This window comes from Akebia trifoliata, chromosome 7, assembly GCF_017979445.1.
Source record: "Akebia trifoliata isolate Shusen 1 chromosome 7, ASM1797944v1, whole genome shotgun sequence".
NCBI lineage: Eukaryota > Viridiplantae > Streptophyta > Magnoliopsida > Ranunculales > Lardizabalaceae > Akebia > Akebia trifoliata.
In genome coordinates, this window is record NC_141381.1 from 25,354,423 (window position 1) to 25,375,405 (window position 20,983).

Sequence of the window (20,983 nt, forward strand, 5' to 3'; positions counted from 1 at the left end):
CTCTTCAAAAAAATTATTATTTTTAACAAAGATAAATTTTTATTTTTGAAAAAAATAATTAATTTGTATCTTAAGCATGATAAATTATAACTAAATTAACAATTTTGTTGATAATATTTTAATTTTTTGAAAGGAAATTTTTTTGTATAATGATTTCAAATACTTATTTTATCGTTCGATTCCTGAGAACCAGAACTATAGGTACCCATGATTTTTGACAGTTCCGATTCCATTCATTTTGGAACCGGATCTGAAATTGACAAGAATCGAATCCGAATTAATATAATGGTTATAATTCTAAGTTCCTATTTGGGTAGGTCATTGGGATCCGTTGGAGGTCCTGTTGTAGTTCTCAAAGAACGGTCCGTTAACACTTGGCACGTGCTAGTATGCCACGTGACGCGAGAACACCCAACTCATCCAAATAAAGAATCGGATTCGAGTTACTGATCTCGGAACGGAACGAGTTTTTATCCTTGCAACTCAAATTCGATACCCGCCATCTCCATCTCCATCTCTCTCTGTCAAACAGAATCATTTTTGGCGCCAAAAAAGCATCGAATTGGATTCTTAGATCGTAGCTTTTGCACCACCACCACCACCACTAATTCAGAAGGATTCCATGAGCTGTATTATCTGTTTCTCTACTCAGAGTCATGGACAAGTAAGTTGCTACAGGAAAATCTAGGGCACCAAATGGAAATGTTGCTCTTTCGCAACAAATTAGGGCAAAGAACATGATAGATATGTTGTTATTTTCATCTCGATTTGAGTCATGTCTTATAAGGAATGTTCGTTTGGTAACGATCTTCCTCAACTACGAACAATTCGTATGTGTTGATTTTATTGTTGTTGTTGTTGTATATTTGATACTGTAAAGTTAAAAAAAATGGATTTTTTTGATGCTTTTCTTGTTTAGTTTGTTGGACAAGTAAGTTTCAATGGAAATCTAAGGCGCAAAAAGAAAATGCTGGTCTTTTGCGAAAAATTAGGCAAATAACTTGATAGATATGTTATTATTTTCATCTCCATTTGAATCATCTCTTATAAGGATTGTTCGTTCGGTAACGATCTTCCTCAATTACGAACGATTCGGATGTGTTGATCTCATTGTTGTTGTTGTTCGATGTGTTTTCTTATAGAGTTGATCCTGTTGCGTTTTAAAAATGGATGTTTTTTATGCTTTTCTTGTTGAGTTTGTTGTCATTTTGATTCCTTTCTTGCCTTTGTACTGTTTGCTTTCTTGTATAATTCAGTTTTGTAATGAGGGAATACTTTGCATTTTTGTTCTCTTGATCTTGTTGTCTTACTTGTACTAATTTACTATCTTCATCTTCGATTTTGTTCTTATTGGATTTGGAGATTTGGTTTTCCACATCTGAATTTTCTAGCTTTTCTGTATGGATTATGGCTTAGGTTTGTTTTATGCTCTCACCCTTTTTCCTTTTCCCCTTTTTCTTTATTATTATTTGTGTTTGTTTGCTTTTTGTTTGAATTCATACTATTGCTGTTTTTCCCTTGAAAAGCTTATGAAAAATTCATAGAGATATATGAGTTTCATTATTTTGTTTTTGGGTGTGGTTTTGTTCAAGTCAAATATGGCCGAAACTTGAAACAACAGAAGGTCAGATTTCATGATGTTTTCTCCCTTTTTTCATTTTTATTATTTATCTTTCATTTGAATTTCACACTTTTGATCGGGATTCTGAGATAGTTATGTATTTGGAACTTCTAAATAATTTCAGACATGTAAGAATTAAAATATTCTTTAATGGTTTCACTTAAATAGGTTTGGGATATGAAAGGCACTAATAAACATTGCAGATCTATGCAAACACATGAAGCTTGAACGGATTGAATTAGGGTTAGGAGATCTAATTTATTTTACGCTTTTAGGAAAAATAATATGAAGTTTTTGCACATGAACGTCCTGCATTTTGTATGGATATACGGGATTCTATTCTTAATTAATAAAAGATAGGATATGTTAAAAAATAAAATAATTAGTTGCTGCATCTTGGGCATATATTATTTGAGTGCTCATAGGACATTTCCCAAAAATATTGATGATTTAAGAATAAAAAGAAAACTGACATTTGCCTATAGCCTCAGCCTAACTAATGTGTAGTTGTGTAATGATTTTTGTATTGGAGCTCAGCTAGTTCATTATCTGGTGTATGATACACAGGTTGTCTCGGGTAATACCTTTATATTGGTCTTTTCATCTTTTAGGGAAAATTTGTCTTCAAATTGTATTGGAGACCAAAACAAGATGATGGTTTTGTGATTTTAAACTAAATTGCAGAAGTCAACCGAGAAATTTTAAACATACCTTTGTGCCTCCTCTTTCTCGTCAAAGAATTAGATGCTTCTAGAAGTTAAGCATAAGTTGAAATTATTCCTTCCTCACCATTTTCAAGAACCTTTTTGGGCATGCTTCTTGGTTTTGTTTGGTATTCTAGGGTGTTTTCCCAGGTCTTTGCATCTTTTGTTCGAGTCTTGGTTGTCTTTGGATTAAGCGTTTTCGACTTCAAAGAGAATTTTTGGAGTTATCTACCCTTCGCGATATGTTGGGTGATTTGGAAAGAGAGAAATTGTCATGTCTTTAAGGCAAGGAGCATTTGGTGCAAGATATCATTATCTCAATTTTAGGTTTTTTTTTTTTTTTTTCTTTCTTTCTGGCAAAGGCTATTAGGAGTTTCAGGGGGGTATTTTTTTTAAGGACTTCATAGGTAGGTAGGACTTAGGAGTGGGTTTGTTGTATCTATTCGGAGTAGTGGTTTCTTTTGGGCTGTATTTTCCATTGGTCATCTTGAATCTTGACGGCTTCTATCTTAATAAAGTTTTACTTAAGTTATCAAAAATATATATATATAATATATATATATATATATATATATATATATATATATTTCTAGAAATGTTGATTTCCCATTCTTCTTACTCCTTTTATGAATTCAGAACTTGAAAATAAAAACTTATAAAATGCAGTGTATGTACTAAAAATAATGATTCCAAAAATCCTAATCCACCTCAAAATCACTATTTGCAAAAATTCTATTTTTCCACAACTTTGGAAATCACATTTTTGGAAGTATGAAATGTGGTTGTTCTATCTCTCATTAGTTTTGTTCACCTTCCTCTCTATCAGTCTTCGGTTTCTCTCCCTTATTAGCCCTCAAATAGTTGATATACTGCAACACAACCACGAGTCATCTGTTAACCCTGCTTACCTGCCAAAAAATACCATGAAATTTTCAAATGTATGTAATATGTATATTGTGGACCTAGGAATCTGGATTTCTAATTTTCCTTGCTACCCAAAACCTAAACTACAGGTCAGGTAATGAAGATGGCATGGCCCTGACAGTTAAACTGGAAGCATCATCCTTACCATCCGTAACCGTAAAACCGATCTTCCCAAAGAATTGCGTTTCACCTTTAGTTTCTCCTCATAACAAAACAAAATAAAGGTTACTTTCCACACTCCCAGTTTACAAATTTGGCCCGACTTGGTTAACTTTCTGATTGACTATTCAAAGCACCAACTCATCACTTATTGCTTTATACCGCTGTAGAAGATACATCATATAATTTTTACTAAGCAATCTAAGACAGTTCAAGTTGTTTCGTTTGATGTTTCATGTATTTTTCTGCTGAAGATTGTCTGGAAATCTTTTTCATATGAGGTTGGGTGGATAAACATACGGTGCTGTTCTTTTGCTGCAGGTATACCTGGGGATGGAAGATGTTTATTCCGATCAGTTACTCATGGGGCATGCTTGAGAGCAGGAAAGCCATCTCCAAGCGAGAGCCTTCAGAAAGAACTAGCAGATGAGCTCAGAGCTAAAGTATGCAATGCATTTCTTTTTTCACTTTCACTAAGTGATGACTGTATCTATGTCAACATATTCTCTCTCACATTGTTTGATTCAATTGGTGTTCATTACTGTATTTCAAGACTCAGTGAGTTGACATTGAAATTGTAGAGAGAACTGTTTTTGCCTGAACTTAGCATGAGTTTTGCAAAACTGGACATACTTTCCAGGTCAGTGAAATATGGCTAGTGATAAAATCAACTTGACATGTTTTTGAACAAACTTGATCAATTCTGGGGCTGAACTTCTACTGGAGCCGTATTTTGAAGGAATTTAAAGGATCCTTCTTTGAGGACATTATGTCTAGATGGGATGAGCTTTGTGATGCCTAAGTTTCGTTGGTTTTCTTTTTTGCTTTGTGCTTGTTGTATTTGGGCGGCTTCCTTGGCCTCCCTTTCTTCTTTCTTTTCCTAATAAAGTTTTCTTTTACCAATAAAAAAGACGAAGCTCTGAGTTGAATTCAACTTTTTAAAAATTGTTTTGGTATTTTAATATGCCATTTTGAATTATCATTTCTTACTAATATTCATTTTTTGTTTCGACATTGAACGTGTGTCATTTTGTTTTCACCTTGATTATGCAATTGCCTCTTGGTTTTAACAGGTGGTAGATGAGTTCATTAAGAGGCGTGCGGATACTGAATGGTGAGTTTTCTTTGAAGGTCATTTGTTTAAATTCTCATGCAGCATCATTTATGCACCACTTCACAATTAATTTATGAAACAGCCAACATAATATTCTTGGGAAAGGTTCAGTGAGTTTTAGTGTTTGTGGAAAAGGAAGTTGCCTCTCTGACCAAGTTCTCTCCATTCTTAGATATTGTATTGTTAGATTTAGAGGGTTGATCTATCTCTGCCAAGTAATATATACAATATTTACAGGTTTCTTGAAGGTGATTTCGACACATACGTTACACAGATGAGACATCCTCATGTTTGGGGAGGAGAACCTGAGCTGCTGATGTCCTCACATGTACTTCAGTAAGTCTTCATTCTCTAAAGATCTTCAGCCTCAACTGCCTACTTGCTTATTATTATAAAATGCTAGACCTTGGTGTCCATGTCAAACATGGAATATTAGCTGGCATCCTTTCTATAAAAGAATAGGTGCCTGCATCTCATTTTGTACATCTCACCTGCCTAGAATTCCAATATGGATGTTTAGCTGGTGAGTAGTTTAAAATTATTATGTAACAGGAATCGTGTAACTTTTTGGTAGCATTCTCATGATTTCTGTTATGACGATAACATAATGTTTTCGTTTCTATGAGATAAGTGTTCAGTTTTTTATGGCTTGGTTCATAAATGTATTATGTGCTTTGCTGTACAGTTCTGTTTTATTTGTTAGATCTCCTTTTCTTAGGAGAAGTGAGCTGACTAGTTCTTACTCATGTTCAGAGGAGCAAGAGGCTAAACTTAAACAGGGACAATTCAGTTTTTATATAGGCAAATAGAGCATTTTATCATGTTCATGTTTTAGTATTAGTCTAATGGATGGCCTGAGTCAAGGGTGATATGTCACCAGACTGAAAACACAGTCTGGGGTGGGGATTTATTATATAAGCCAAAAACTAGGGGACATGTCTAAAAGTGTTTCAAGGTGAGGTTTGATATTTCAACTTAAGTAATCCCGTTGTTTTCAAAATACTGGTAACTAACAGCTGTTAATTTTAAGAATCTTTTTTTCCTCAAAAATATCAAAATGACTAATAATGCCGCCATTGTCAACGATAAATGCCATTATTTCCGAAAAAAATGAAACATGTTCTGAGTGTTCTTGTTGTAATGGTGATGATTTATATTCCCATATCTTTATTTTGAACCATGAGCTGGTGTACCACTTCTTGAAGACCATAGCCCCAAAAACAAACGGTTTAGATGATCTTAACCACTCAAACATTTAGGAAAAAATATGGTCAGTTCAGGTGGCTTTAACTTCTAGTACTCTTTGTATTGAATTTGTAGACTATGTGCACGGCATGGGGGACACAGTTTGTTTCTGTTGAGGTTGCAAAATATTTATGCATTTGTTATAAATTTACACCAGGACTGACCATCCCTACTGTATAGCTTTTCTTACTTGATCATTTAAAATTTTTGAGGTTTATGGGCAAGCTTTTATTTGCAGGATGCCCGTTACTGTTTTCATGAGGGATAAAAAATCTGGGGACCTAAAAATTATAGCAGAATATGGTCAAGAGTATGGGAAGGAAAATCCTATCCGTGTTCTTTATCATGGTTATGGGCACTATGATGCATTGCAGAGCTCTTCTGGTGGACCACAATCCAAGTTGTAAGATCTTCATCAACTCCTTCTAGTTTTGCCTATTTTTAAGAGGGCCAACACATGATCTGTAATTCTGTATTACATGTGGTAATGTGGTTTGGAGAACCTCAATTCTGTTCAGAGAACACGGAATCACATGTATATATGATGAAAACTGATTTTTGTCGCTAATACCGATGTATGTAATAGTGATTAAGATATCTTTTATTCATTGGGTGATGCACTAGAGATGTTTCATGTGTGCATCTATAAAAATGAGGGTTTTGGCCTCATGTATGTATTTGCAGTAGATTCCTTGTCTGTAATTTGCATAATTCTCATTCAAATGAATCGATCTTTTGAAATGAAACTTGTTTAGGTCTTACAAATATTTCGAAAGTCTTTTATGTCTTACAAATTTTTTGTTGGTTGTTGGCAGGTACAAGAAAAGATGAAAGGGATGCTTACTCAGGAAAGTTTGCCAGGTTTAGCTTCTTAAAACATGTCAATGTGTCTAATATAACAGAATGTACTACTTTTTGAATTTAAAAATTTTATTTCATCATCGTTGTTAAATTTTATTTTTTCCATTACATTCTACAAGGGGCTATATCTTAACTTATATTTCACAGTGGAAGCAGTCAATGTTTTTCAGACTGTAACACCGTGCATTTCAACTCTCTCTTTCTCTGTATCCATGCCTGCATGCATAGCTGTGTGTGGCATCCCCTTTAATAGGCAAAGCCTGAAGTCCTGTCTACAGTTCAATCCATACCCGCATGCTAGTCCATTGACACCCCCTACCCGTTCAGTCATTGTTGTACTTAGGGAATCTAAAGTTCGTTTGGGGTGGCTCTACTTTTGACTGAAGTGCTTTAACATATTTGCGTCTCTTCAAGTAACATTTGTAATAATTATGATTACAACAGGATTGTTTGGTGACAGTGTTCAAGATCTGCTTGTTAAGATCTAGGACTGTGTTGTTTGGTAAAAGTAGCTTATGCATACTAGATAGTGAAAAATCTTGGTTGACAGACAGAGGAGAGAGGTTTAGTTCAGGGACCTTTTTTGTACCACAGCAGAGGTGACCACTTTCTTTTGTATCGATTCCAACAATGAATCAAGTAGAAGAAATAGATAAGCGATTTTGATGGGGTTTGTTGCTAATGTCGACAATGTTCTTGGATTCATCGTACCCAATTCACCATCAATATCTCGTTTTCCATATTACATTGAAATTCCCTCACCTGTTCCTATTCCTTTATGATCTTGTTCCTAGTTATAGATTCGGAGTAGATGAAATGTTAATCCAAAGACGTAAGTTAGTCATTCAAAGGGTCATGTTTAGACCATACTTACAATCTTAAAGTCAATGAAGTTTATTTACGTCTTCTTGTCTTGATTTTACAAAACGATCCGGTCTCTCTACTGTTAGGTCTAACTAATATGTTGAATTGTCACATATTCAGTCTAACTTTAATGCAATCTATTGTATTCCTCGCATTGGTGGAGCACAATTTAATTGTGATTCTACAGTTGAGAATAGATTCTTTTTGTCAGACAACGTTAGCAACATGGTTTGATTGGATGACATAGGTTTTGACAGGTTAAAAACATGGGCTAACGTAAAGACTTTAGGACCCATCACGACAATTCCATTTAATTGCACATAACATAGTACATTTTACACAATGAGTCAATCACAACAATGAAACAAAACCCTTTTTATCTTAATATTTATCCCTATGAAGAGGGGTCGGAATTTAATCTCCTCATGAATATTGAGGACAACTTTCAATTTTATTATCTTCTCTTTTCCTCCTTTTCCAAAAAATGCCCTTCCTAACTTTATTAACTTTCCTCTTCTATTCCCCTTCTAAGAATATCCTTTCAACTTTATAATATGAAGAAGTGGATAAAGAAAACAAGTTTGAAAGGGCGAAAGCCTTTTTCCAATGAAAGCAAAAGCAAAGCAAAACAAAACAAAATAAAACAAAACAAACGCAAAGAAAAATAAAGTTTAAGGGCCTATGTGAAGCTGGTCCAAGAGTATGCTACACTTATTAGGTAAGTAAATTGTTGTAAAGTTTGAGTGATTTAAAAAAAAAATATCGTAGCAAGTAATCATTATTTGAGGTGGCTTTCTTGTCCAAAGGCGACAAGTATCACAAACAATTTGTGGATGGAGTTGTGATATTTTCTTTGGTAGTAAAAAATGAAATACAATTTGCTAAAAGTAAAATTTACCATATCTGGGGACTGGGAGGTTCTAGTTAAAAAGGAATTGTATTTTAATTTCGTATAACTTCCATTGAATTCCAGGCTTATAAGGCGGATCCGGTTATTACCCTTCATTTTCTCTCTAGTTGAACTCTATATATATGGACATACTGATTATAAAAAAAAAAATAAAAAAATAAAAAATAAACAAGCAAAGATACTTATGTTACCTTAGAGTCTAAGACTGATGAAATATCCAAACAATGCAGCTCACTACAAGTATAAAAAATAAATAAATTGGAACATTATGAAAATTAAAAAATATATGTAAAGAGAAACAACTAAGAGTAGAATACATTTAATCAGAGGGAAATTACTACATTACACCAACTGTAAACAAACCACAAGAACTGAGAGTGTGATTTTGGAGGAAGGAGAGGAAGGGTGTTAATTAGAACCAATGGAAAATACAGTTTGCAAGAGAGTAAGAATTAGAAGTATGATGGCAGCAGCAACTGAAATGATTGACCAAGGAGTATTGAAATAATTATGCATCAAGTTTGCACGCCATTTATGCCAATCAGTTCTGCAATATTTATTAACTCGGTCGTAAAGCCCATCGTAATAAAAATCTGGGTTGTTTATCCCTTTGCCAAGGCCATTGATGGCACGTGCAACCTCTTCATGGTCCCTGAAGGTCTTCATAATCCCTTTATCACAAAGTAATCTTACATCCTTTGGAGAGTCGATGAGGATATCTAGAAATGTGACATAAGATGTGATTGGACTCTTATACTCACGTCCATATTCCTCCAAGGCAATGAGATTTTGGAGAAGATGAATTGTTGTTTTGCCCAAATAGAAAGGAGGAATTTCTAACACTCCTGTATCTGCATTGAATGTGATGTCGAGCAGTCCACCATTTTTGTCGAGCTTTCCGCCATTTTTGTTGTCCTTCTTGCAATCCACTCCGGATTCCACCATCATTTTTGTCGAGCATTCCACCATTTTTGTCGAGCATTCCACCATCATATTTGTCATTTTTGTCAAGCATTCCGCCATTTTTGTTGTCCTCTTCTTTTCGTTGTCCTTCTTCTTGAAATCCACTCCGGATTCCCAAAGATTTGTGGCAGAATAAGTGTATTGCCATATTGAAGAATCCTCGACATCCTCTACCGGATTGAGGGGGAGGAGAATATTGTGTATCAAGTCCAATATATGTTTGACATCAATGTGAGAGTTTACTGGCATTTCTATAAGTGCAGTAGGTAACATATCGTCAAAGAAATTAAGGACAAGTTCATTGAGTGAGAGATTTCTTTCATTGGAGACTGTAGTTAGTTCGAACAAACGCTTCAAAATAAAAAAAGGAAGCTGATTTTCAAGTAATATGAAATCCACTGCTAATCTTTTTATCATCCAACTAGACAAATTTTCATTTTCATTCTCCTCCTCATTTTCATTCTCATTCTCCTCCTCATTTTCATTCTCCTCCTCATTTTCATTTACCGTCACCTCCTCATTTTCATTCTCATTCTCATCCTCATTTTCATTCTCCTCCTCATTTTCATTTACCGTCACCTCCTCATTTGCTTCCTTGTAAAATAACTCAAGGATAAGACAACCATCAAGTAACATCATTTCTATAAATTCTTCACTCTGGAGGTTGATTGATTCTGCATAGCACTTACGAGCTTCTTTCTCCATCCCTCTCATGGCTTTGACCCAGTCCTCCAACTCTGCCGAATTTCGAGAGAGGGAAGCACGCAAATGCTTCTTTTTTTGCTCTTCCATGATTCGTAGGTTTTCTTTTCCACGATGAAAAGGGCCAATAGATACTGCTTGAGGTAAAAAAAATTCTTCTTTTCCTTGTTGAAGAATTGGGGAAACTTTAAAGATACATGGTTGTTGTAAAGGTTTTGGTTGAATTTTTTCTTTGATAGACTCAGCTAATATTTTGTCCCGATCTTCAATTTTCGAAATTTCTCCCATTCTTTCAGCATTTCCATTGTTGTTTGACATCTTTATCCCTGCTTGCTTTAAATCAAACATGCAAAGGTTATTTTAAGAAATAAATAATAATGTTAAACACACAATTTCATTGTTAAAATATTAATTGTGAATGAGTAAGACATGATCATCGATATATTCATCATTTAACCAATATCGGTAAGAAAAAAATTTATATAAATTTCGTGTTCAATGATCTACTAATCAAATCCAGACAGAATTGGGGATTTACCTAGGGATGCAATTGGTCCGGTTCAAACCAAGAACCGAGCCAAACTGATAGCTTTGGTGTGGTTTGCTTCGGTTTAAAGCAAGTTGCGGTTTACGAAAATGGAGAACCTATCAATTTGGTTCGGTTCTCAGATCAAGCTTGTATAGAACCGAACCAAACCGCCAACCTAACCCTTATACACTAAATAAATAAATATATATATGCTAGGGTTATTATTGGAAAATTGCAAGATTAACCGTTGAACGGTGCTGTTGACTTGAAGTCAACATCCTTTTGATGAACAAACTGTGAAAATTTGATTTTTTGAAATTAAGGATATTTTGAATAAAATCCAAAAATTCATTAACATAAAAGGAAACATAATCTTCCATTTTCACCAATTTTGGTGAGGTAAACCTACTAATATCACTAATTTCCCGGAGATATATTACTATTATCCTCATTTTAATAGTAATTAAACAACCCCTTTTCTTCTAAAAGTAAGAATTATAATATCCAGATCATCCCTTATGAACCATAGTTTTGGACAAAAGAGAGATGATTACCTGGTCAAATACAGACACGATAAGCCCAAAAATAGAGGACTCCCACAGAAACAGAGACGGACAGAGATAGAGAGAGATTTTTGGTGTTTTGAAAACTATTGTACACTTGTTTATATAGGTTCATAGGAATACTGAATGGACAAGATTCACCCTAGATAAAAGTTGAAATAACAATAGGACTTTTTAAGGGTTGTTTTGCGCAAATGAATTATCACATTGGCAATCCAACTAGGTCTGGCAATTATCCGAAATATCCAAATTGATCCGATTTGAAAAAAAATATGAAAAATCAAAAATTCAAATCAGATTGAAATCTTAGATCCGATAAAATGAAACAAATTGAATTCGGTTCGCATATTCATTAATCCGATTGGATCAGGACATGATTAAATTTTTTTGGATCGGTATTGGAGTGATAGTGATCCGAAGTTGAGCCGATCTGTTGCTAGCCCTAAATCCAACACCATAGCCCTCTAGATTTCATGGATACAAAAAAATTATTTTTGGACTTGATCCAAAGTTTTGAAAAGGATGGCTGCTACCGAACTTCCACATAACTCCCAAATTTAAAATAAAAATTAAATGGTAAAAAATAACTTTTTTGAATTCTTTTTTAAGTTCATAAAATTTTGTCCTCTACAAACCTGAAGCGGATCATCGTTTTAGATGCCACAAGTTGAGCCCTAACTCCGAAATTTAAAATTAAAATTTAACGGTGAAAAATAATTTTATTTAGAATTTATTTTTTCAAAGTTCATAAAATTTTGTCCTCTACAACCGTGAAGAATTGGATCATGATTTTGGTTGCCACAAAGTGATCCTAAGGAGCCTTAGTAAGGCTGAAATCCTTACTTAGTAAGGCTAGTTGGACTTAAAATAATAATCGTTTTGGGCTATCATAGTAAATTACATAGAGGACGGAGGATTCAAAAAGTCAATGCAAAACTATATGATTAGAGGTGGTAATGGGAGGGGTCAGGTCGTGTTCGTGTCGTGTTGAGGTAAGGGTATTATGAAAATTTGCCAAATCTAAACCCAACTCATTTATAAATAGATATACTTGACCCAACCTATATATAACTTATTTAATAAAATTCTAATATTCATTGGAAAAAATAAATTATATTTCCACTACTAAAAATAAAATATCATTACTAAAAATAAAGTCATACAACCGTAAACTAAGTTCAATGGTGAAAAATAACTTTTTTTGGATTTTTTTTCAAAGTTCGTAGAATTTTGTCCTTTACAGCTATGTGGCATGAGATCATGTTTTTGGATGCCACAAGGTGTTTTGGTTAGAAAACTATTCTTACTTACTTAGTATGGAAAGTATTTTTCAACATTATTATTATTATTAATATTGTTATTATTGACTAAGAAAAGTGTCTTTCATTATCACATGAGACATAATAGCCTTACTTGGTAACATCTTAAATCTTACTGAGGGTCGTTTTGTCAATATTAAGAATCAAACACTACATAACTCTAGATTTTAATGAAAAAAATATAAATATAAATAAATAACATATTTTGTTGAAGAGCAATAAATACACTTTGGAAATTGGAATTGAGGGTATTTTGGTAAAAAATAAATTTTTAAGGGCATTTTTGGTACAAAATCCAATTTTCAAAGTGTATTTATTTTACTTTAATGTGTGCCTTTAGGGCACACATTAACAAAATCCATAACTTATTAAGAAAAGTGTTTTTTCTTTCCCAAATTAAAGTTTAACCATTTATTAATTTAAAAATATCTTAAAACAACTTTTATATTTTATAAAATTTGATAAAAATGTATTATGAAAAAGTTCTAGAAAAAAAAAAAAGAGTAATTCAAATAATTCTAAAAATAATTGTTGATATGTTTAAAATTACGTTAATGACAGAATAACTAAACGGGTTAGTCGGGTTGATGCCCAAAACCCAAATCCAACCCATTTAATAATCATGTTAGATGGTTGACACTATTATGACCCAAATTCAATTAGACTTAACCAAATCCACTAACTTCATGTCGTGTTCACTGGTCATGTTGAAATTGATAGTCCTATATATGATATATCTTTATTATCATAATGAGAGAAGACAAATAGTATGTGTATTATTATAGAAAAAAAAAGTCGTGTTATACTGTCTGTGTCAAACACTGGGTCCAATTCTGAGTTGGCATGATACTGCACAAATAATCATAGATTTATTTTCTCGAGATACAAGTTATAAAATCAACGATTCTCTGTGCACTGTCAGGTCAACTTAGTGGTGGACCTAGTCTCCAACTCAGGCAGCAAAGCATTTTCCAAAAAAAAAAAAAAAAACAAAAGTTTTGACACCCAAATTTGTGAGGTTATAAATGCTCCCAACTTTCATATTCAAGGAGTAGAAGTTGTCTGACCCCAAAATTTGTGTGCTCGTAAATGCCCCAACTTTCATATTTAAATTTAATATAATCAAGGTCATTTTGGTAAAATATCATGAAAATTGCAATTCACAACATGATAATTACAACGAGTAATTTTCTAACTTTGAAAAAAAGAGGGGAAGAAAAAAAATAGAAAGATGTTGATCTAACTTCCAACAATACAGTGTTGATGTGGCAGTCTGCACATTACCATTTTTTTCTTTGTATCTCAAGATAAAATCTAAGAAATGTGCACAATGTCAGATCAGCACGGTTATAGGAAGTCAATTTACGACGACTAAAAAAAATTTAAATTATTTTTAGAGTTGTGATAATCTGACTACCCCACGTGGCAAATTCAATTGACTACTTGATATGACAAGTTTGGAACTATAGATCTGTGCTCCTCGATATACACGATTCCCTTGGGATACACTTCTTTATGGTACAGTGCAGTTGTGTATACCAATGAGCGCACATCTATGATTCCGAACTTGTCATGTCAAGGTAGTCAATTGAGCGCACATCTAAGATTCTTATTTTTAACCATTATATTTTAATTTTAATTTTTATAGTTCGATAGCTCTCCACTTTTTAGACTCTGGATCAAGTTCGAAATAATAATAATAATTTTCTTGTTTTGTTTTAATATGAAATTTTCCTTGAAATCTAGTTGGATTACATGTGGTTATCCATGTGGGCCCAACGACTCTTAATAAGATTTGAAATCCTAACAACTTAGTCTGATTATTGTTCAATTTTTTAATTAACAACTCATGAGGACCACCAACACTGTGGGGTATGAGAAAACGATAGTAAATATTTCAGGAATTGTGAATTTATGAGGTAATGAATAATCAGAATTGTACCATTTGTAAACTTGTTCATCTTTAAATTATATGGAAAAAACTTTGAAGCAGGGGCAGCCAGCTTCAAAATTTTGAAGAAATCCACTCCATTGTATTAACGTGGAATTTCTAAGGAGGTGTTTAAAATTTTGGCAGAAATATAGGGGTGCAAAATAATTTCAAAATGCCACGTGTCATATGATAACAAAGACGTTCCTTCAAAATTTGAAGCAGGCTCCCACTTCAAAGTTGGACTCAAATTATACACATAGCGCTTCATTCGTCCATTAATGGTGTGGGGTCTGAAAAACCTAGCACATTTTCCACAAGTGAATTATTTGAATTAATAAAATTATAATTTTTGTCCAATGGTAGACAGATTTCTTATCTCCAAATCAATAATGTGTGGTGCAAAGGGTGGAGATTCTTGTTTAGCAATGTCCCATTTAATTCTTGAAAAATTCGTGAATTTTTCCTGTTTTCCACGAATTATATGACTTTTACGAATATTTATAAAACTTGGTGGAAAAAGAATGCTACTATAACTTGTTGTACGTTGCAAAGTATAACTTGTAAGTTGTGATGTGTAACATAAGTCGACTTTGAAGCATACATGCTTCAAAGTTTTGGAGGAATTCACTTTTTTGCGTGATAAATGTTCATTTTATCTTTAAAAAAATAACGACATATTTCTGTACATTTATTTGAGATTACATTTTAATTTTTCAAATTGATGATTTATCCCTTGATTTTAGTCTTCTTTAAAAAAATCAATGGAACAATAACCTCAATGTCCTCATTATCACCACCATCATTATTACCATCACCATTAACATGTCTAATTTTATCATCACCATCATTATCATATGACCGAATTTTTTTATTTTCGAACTTTTAAAATGAAATGGATAAAACACATATGAAGCATATGCCGCATATTTTTTCATTTATCGAATTTTTGGTTGAATTTTAGATTAAATTTTTGTAATCCAAAATCGAATAGAACTTGAATTTTCACGAATCAAATTTTTGTCATATTTTGAATTGCTAACAAGGGTGGAGACTTGTTAGGATATCAATATAATGGCAGGATATTTGTTTGAAAGGGACTGTAAATTTCTTGGGAAAACGAATTCTACCCTTCCATTGTTTCTTGGAAAATGGTAAAAAGAAGAAAGTTGAATTTTAGTAGGCGTTTGGATAGGACTCCTTCGCTACTTTTGACTCTTGCGAGTTAGAAGTCGTTTGGATGCGTTTGGATGAACAACTCCTTCGAAGAGTTACTTCATGCAAGAACAAGAAATTACTTTTTGTGAAGAAGTCGAGAAAACCTATTTCTCAAAACTCATCTTGTGGGAGTCAAAATCTAACGGTTCATTTTACCAAAATACCCTTAACTTTATTAATTTTCTATGAAAATATTCCTAATTCATTTGCCCATAAATCAAACGAAAGAAACCTTTATTAATATTAAATTTGTTTTTTTAAAATTTTGAGTATAATGGATTTAAACACATTATATTAATATTTAATATTTAAAATATTATGTTATATTAATATTTATAGTTAAACTCATTATATTAATATTTATTATATTATATTGTATTAATATTTATAGTTAAAATGTCAAAAACAATATAGTTTGAAGGCATATTATGACACTAAAAGACAGTCTGTCAAATTTTTTTTTTAAATTTTGAGTATAATGGATTTAAACACATTATATTAATGTTTAATATTTAAAATATTATATTATATTAATATTTATTATATTATATTATATTAATATTTATAGTTAAAATGTCAAAAACAGTATAGTTTGAAGGCATATTATGACACTAAAAGACAGTCTGTTAATTTTTTTTTAATATTATATCAAAAATAGTCTATCAATTTTTTTAAAATTTTTTTGAGTAAAATGGATTTAAACATATTATATTAATATTTACTATTTAAAATATTATATTATATTAATATATATAGTTAAAATGTCAAAAACAATATAGTTTGAAGGCATATTATGACACTAAAAGACAAAAAATAGTAACTGGTATAATATAAGGGTATTCTGGTCTTTTTTTTAGAAGTCATTAGAAGTCAGTATGTTTCCCAAACAGACTTCCAGCACAAAAGTACTTCTAGAAGTACTTCACAGAGTTCATTGCTAAACGCCCCTTTTGCACAGAATTACTTTTCCAGCTCCTCCACAGAGTACTTCTTCTCATGTTCTTTGGAACAGTAGTTCTGCTCCTAGTATCCAAACAAGCCCTTAGTTTTTACGTGGGGGTAATAACTAGAGAAATAACATTAGGAGGTGGAAAAATTATTTTGTTGGATTGGGGTGGCGTGGGAAAAAGTGGGTACAACACTTGGGGTTTTGAATACGTGACCTACCCTTTCTCAGGAATTTATCAAGGCTCAACTTGCCACTAGGCCAACCCCTTGGTTTATTACAAGTGATTATCTATGTGGGCCAATGAATAATAATAAGATTTGAAATCTTACCAACAGTGTGGGGTCTGAGAAAGCGACAGCAAATCTTTTAGGATTTTTACATTTGTAGACTTGTTTATCTTTAAATCATATTGAAAAAGTTTGCAGTGGCTAGTCCGCTTCAAAATTTTGAAGAAATCCTCTCCATTGAATTAACGTGGCATTTCTGAGGAGGTGTTTAAAATTCTGGTGGAAATATGAGGATTTAAAATAAATTTAAAATGCCACGTGTCATGTAGAAAAGAGGTTCCTTCAAAATTTGAAGCAAGTTGAACTCAAATTATACACAGAGCGCCTCACAGGTCCTTCAATGGTGTGGGTAGGGCTGTCAACGGATAGATATCCGATCGGATAGTGTTATATTCGAATTCGAATCCGATCGGATATCACTAACCAATATTCGAATTCGTATCCGAATAAATTATCGGATATCCGATATTATCCGATTCGAATACGAAATCTACAATTCGAAAATTATCCGAAAATATCCGAAATTTATCCGAAAAAAAATAAAATCAAATCAAATCAAATGGGTTTTGAGAGAGAGAGAGAGAGAGAGAGAGAGAGAGAGATTTCAACCGATTCGACCTGTCAGTGGACACCGATGCCGAAGGTGAGCCTCTGAGAGAGATTCCCACAGTGATTGAGAGGGGTTGAGATTGTGGAAAACGATGAGGGTTGAGGGCAGAAGACGATGAGGTTTTACCCTGTAAAAAAATTGATTTTCTTATTTTTTCAACTCCATTCGAATCTGAATAAAAAAAATGGGGTTTTATTCTACGTGTGAGAGAGAGAGAGAGGTGTCAATGGATAGCCGAAGAAGACATTGGTTATGAAGTTCGCACCACATGGATTTTACCGAGAGAGAAGAAGAAGAGAGAGAGAGAGAGAGAGAGGAAAATGCGTACCTGCATGCTCGCCGGCCGGAGAAGAAGCTTGCAACCCCGCACGGTCGAAACCCCATCGTCGTTCCATTTACTTCGACTGGTTCGTGTGGGTTTGGTTGAGAGAAGATATAAAAACAAATTAAGTTTTTGATGAAAAACATGAATACACAGCTTATATATACATATATAAATGTTTTGTTGTAAAACATAAATACAGAACACATATATTATTTCGGAGCGGATATTATCGAATCGGATAGCGCAATATCCGAATTCGTATCCGAAATTCATTCGAATTTAAAAATAACATCCGAATCCGATCCGATATCCGAAATTTTCGGATAATATCCGATTTTTCGAATTCGAATTTCGGCTATCCATTGACACCCCTAGGTGTGGGGTCTGAAATACCAAGCACATTTCCCACAAGCGAATGATCTGAATTAATAAAATTGCAATTATTGTACAATCGTACACAGATTTCTTATCTCCAAATCAATAATGTGCGGTGCAGAGACTGGAGACTTGTTGGTGTATCCATATAATTGCAGGATATCCGTTTGAAAGAGAATGTAAATTCCTTGCGAAAACAATATACATTAGGAGGTGGGAAAATTATTTTGTTGGGCTGGGATGGCACGGGAAAAGTGGGTGCAACTTGGTCGAGTCTAAATCAAGAATCCAAACAAATCGATAGCTTTGGGCCGGGTTGATTTGATTTTGAGCAAGTTGCGATTTAGTTATGGACTAAGAAAATGGAGAATCGGTCTATTTGATTCATTCTCGATTCAAGCTTTGGGTAGAACCGGAACAAACTGACAACCTAACCCTTATATATAGGGAAATGTTCAGCAACAAACATTTTGACAAACATTTTGGCAAAACATTTTTCAAAATATGGGTTAGAGATTTTGGAATGGGCTGATTTTTGGTGAGGATGATCTCTACGGTGAAAAGATCATCATCACCAAAAATCAGCCCATTCCAAAACTTCTAACCCATCAAAAATGGTTTACAAAAAATGGACGGTCCACGATTTTTCAACTTGTAAACATGGGGCTAGAAGTTTTGGAATGGGTTGATTTTTGGTGAGAATGATCTCCTCACCAAAGAGATCATCCTCACCAAAAATCAGCCCATTCCAAAACCTCTAACCCATGTTTTGAAAAATGTTTTGCCAAAATGTTTGTTGCTGAAAGGGACCCATATATATATATATATATATATATGGGTCCCTTTCAGCAACAAACATTTTGACAAACATTTTGGCAAAACATTTTTCAAAACATGGGTTATAGGTTTTGGAATGGGCTGATTTTTGGTGAGGATGATCTCTACGGTGAGGAGATCATCCTCATCAAAAATCAGCCCATTCCAAAACTTCTAGCCCCATGTTAACAGGTTGAAAAATTGTGAACCGTCCATTTTTTGTAAACCATTTTTGATGGGTTAGAAGTTTTGGAATGGGCTGATTTTTGGTGATGATGATCTATTCCCTGTAGAGATCATCCTCACCAAAAATCAGCCCATTCCAAAACCTGTAACCCATATTTTCAAAAATGTTTTGCCAAAATGTTTGTCAAAATGTTTGTTGCTGAACATTTCCCTATATATATATATATATATATATATATATATATATATATATATATATATATATATATATATATATATATATATATATATATATATATATATGGGGGCAGATCATGGGACATACGTAAAAATAATGATTTTTCAAAATATGGGTTAGAGGTTTTGGACTGAACTGATTTTTTGTAAGGACGGTCTCCATGATGAGAAGATCATCTTCATGAAAAATCAGCTCAATCTAAAATTTGCAAGTCCATCAAAAATGATAAACAAATTATTAGTAAAATATCGACAATTCACATTCTAAGTCACTTTAGATGGGGTTAGAAGTTTCAGATTGGACTGATTTTTTTATTTATTTAGGATAATCTTCTAATAATAGAAATCATCCTCACAAAAAATCAGCTCAATTGAAAATCTCTAACCCATATTTTGATAATTTATTATTATTACATTGTTTTTACATATGCACCATGATCCGTTCCATATATATATATATATATATATATATATAGGGAGCGGTTCGACGGACGTTTTTAAAAACGTCTAAGAAACCCATGTTTTGGAGACGTTGGATGGCGTTTAACGGACGCTTCAGATGGAGAGAAACATCATTTCAACGAAAGAAACAGAATTTCGTTATTTTCAACGGACTCCCTCGACTTTCCCTCGTTTCTCTTTGTCTCCTCTTCTTCATTTAAACTCGATAGAAATAAAACCTCTCTGTTTCATTGAAACTCGACAGAACATCATTTCCCTCTCTTCTTCTTCTTCGTTTTTATCTTGTTTGAAACCCATCGAAACCTTCTCTACTCTCGATTGAAAATCCAATCCAACAAAACCTCTCTTTTTTTTATAAACAAAACCTCTCCTCTCCTCTCTGTTTCGTTGAAACTCGACAGAACAGAAAATCCATCTCTTCTTCTTCGTTTGAAAAACATACAAACCCATCTAATGGAAGATTTCATATTGTTTGATCAAATCCCCTGAATAAAGTGTTGTGCATTCGATAAATACCTCAATTCAACTTGAAAATGGAGAACTTCTAAGAGATTAGAGACAAAAAAAACATATTATTAGGGTGCCCAAAGCTGAACAGTTGGGCACCTCCCTCTCCTTCATACATATCAAATGTTAATTGGCAAAAACGAGGATTGAAGTTTTTTTTTCGTTTTTTTTTTTCTATCTTTCTTCTTGTCCCCATCTCATAATGGTGGAACTCCATGTAAGGCCAGCCCCAAAACCTGCGGTGGCAATTGTTTGGCCTGATTTCACCTTCCCACTTTGAACAGCTTCATCCAAGTCCAAGGGAGAGAGTGAGTGAGAGTTCAGTCTCATCCTCCTAACTTCATTATTTGGAATCGCCATTAGCACATTGACGATCCTCAGCCCTTTCAACAGCACCTCCTCCTTCGGTATAAACACCGAGAATTCTTCATATTGCTCCTCAGGCAAATGGGTTTTCTGTTGAGACGAGAGAGAGAAAGAGAGAGAGAAGAGACAGTGAGTTCAGTCAAGACGAAGGGGTTCTCTGTCGAGTTCGACAGATTATGTTAATAGAAAGTGAGTTTGTTTAAAAAAATAAAAATAAAATGAGGGAGTTTTTTTAAA

The 20,983-nt window shown here is 33.5% G+C and overlaps 2 protein-coding genes across 5 annotated transcripts; one reads left to right on the top strand and one right to left on the bottom strand.

Annotated features, from left to right (window-relative positions):
- Positions 1-661: 661 nt before the first annotated feature.
- On the top strand, positions 662-6,805 carry LOC147398557 (OVARIAN TUMOR DOMAIN-containing deubiquitinating enzyme 4-like). 4 transcript variants are annotated; one of them, XM_086447778.1, is made up of 6 exons: positions 662-800; positions 3,730-3,851; positions 4,482-4,522; positions 4,760-4,858; positions 6,006-6,170; positions 6,583-6,805. In XM_086447778.1, exons 1-6 carry the CDS (start codon positions 776-778, stop codon positions 6,596-6,598), a joined length of 468 nt encoding a protein of 155 aa, XP_086303904.1. In that variant the 5' UTR covers positions 662-775; the 3' UTR covers positions 6,599-6,805. The 4 variants fall into 4 exon arrangements, with proteins under 4 accessions (XP_086303904.1, XP_086303902.1, XP_086303903.1 ...); XM_086447776.1 differs by having other exon boundaries at positions 671-830; XM_086447779.1 differs by lacking the exon at positions 662-800 and adding an exon at positions 1,223-1,416.
- Positions 6,806-8,684: 1,879 nt separating this feature from the next.
- Positions 8,685-11,216, bottom strand: LOC147398558 (UPF0481 protein At3g47200-like). Its single transcript, XM_086447781.1, has 2 exons — positions 11,151-11,216; positions 8,685-10,400 (listed from the first exon to the last, which is right to left on the bottom strand). The coding sequence occupies exon 2, from the start codon at positions 10,383-10,385 to the stop codon at positions 8,811-8,813; it is 1,575 nt and encodes a 524-aa protein (XP_086303907.1). The 5' UTR covers positions 10,386-10,400; positions 11,151-11,216; the 3' UTR covers positions 8,685-8,810.
- Between the last annotated feature and the right edge of the window lie 9,767 nt (positions 11,217-20,983).

Bases quoted from the DNA above. Each gene is read 5' to 3' on its own strand.
- LOC147398557 (XM_086447776.1), top strand. From the start codon at position 776: ATGTCTTATAAGGAATGTTCGTTTGGTAACGATCTTCCTCAACTACGA. The intron at 831-3,729 runs GTATGTGTTGAT...CTTTTGCTGCAG, and splicing joins TCCTCAACTACGAACAATTC to GTATACCTGGGGATGGAAGA. The intron at 4,523-4,759 runs GTGAGTTTTCTT...CAATATTTACAG, and splicing joins AGGCGTGCGGATACTGAATG to GTTTCTTGAAGGTGATTTCG.
- LOC147398558 (XM_086447781.1), bottom strand. From the start codon at position 10,385: ATGTCAAACAACAATGGAAATGCTGAAAGAATGGGAGAAATTTCGAAA.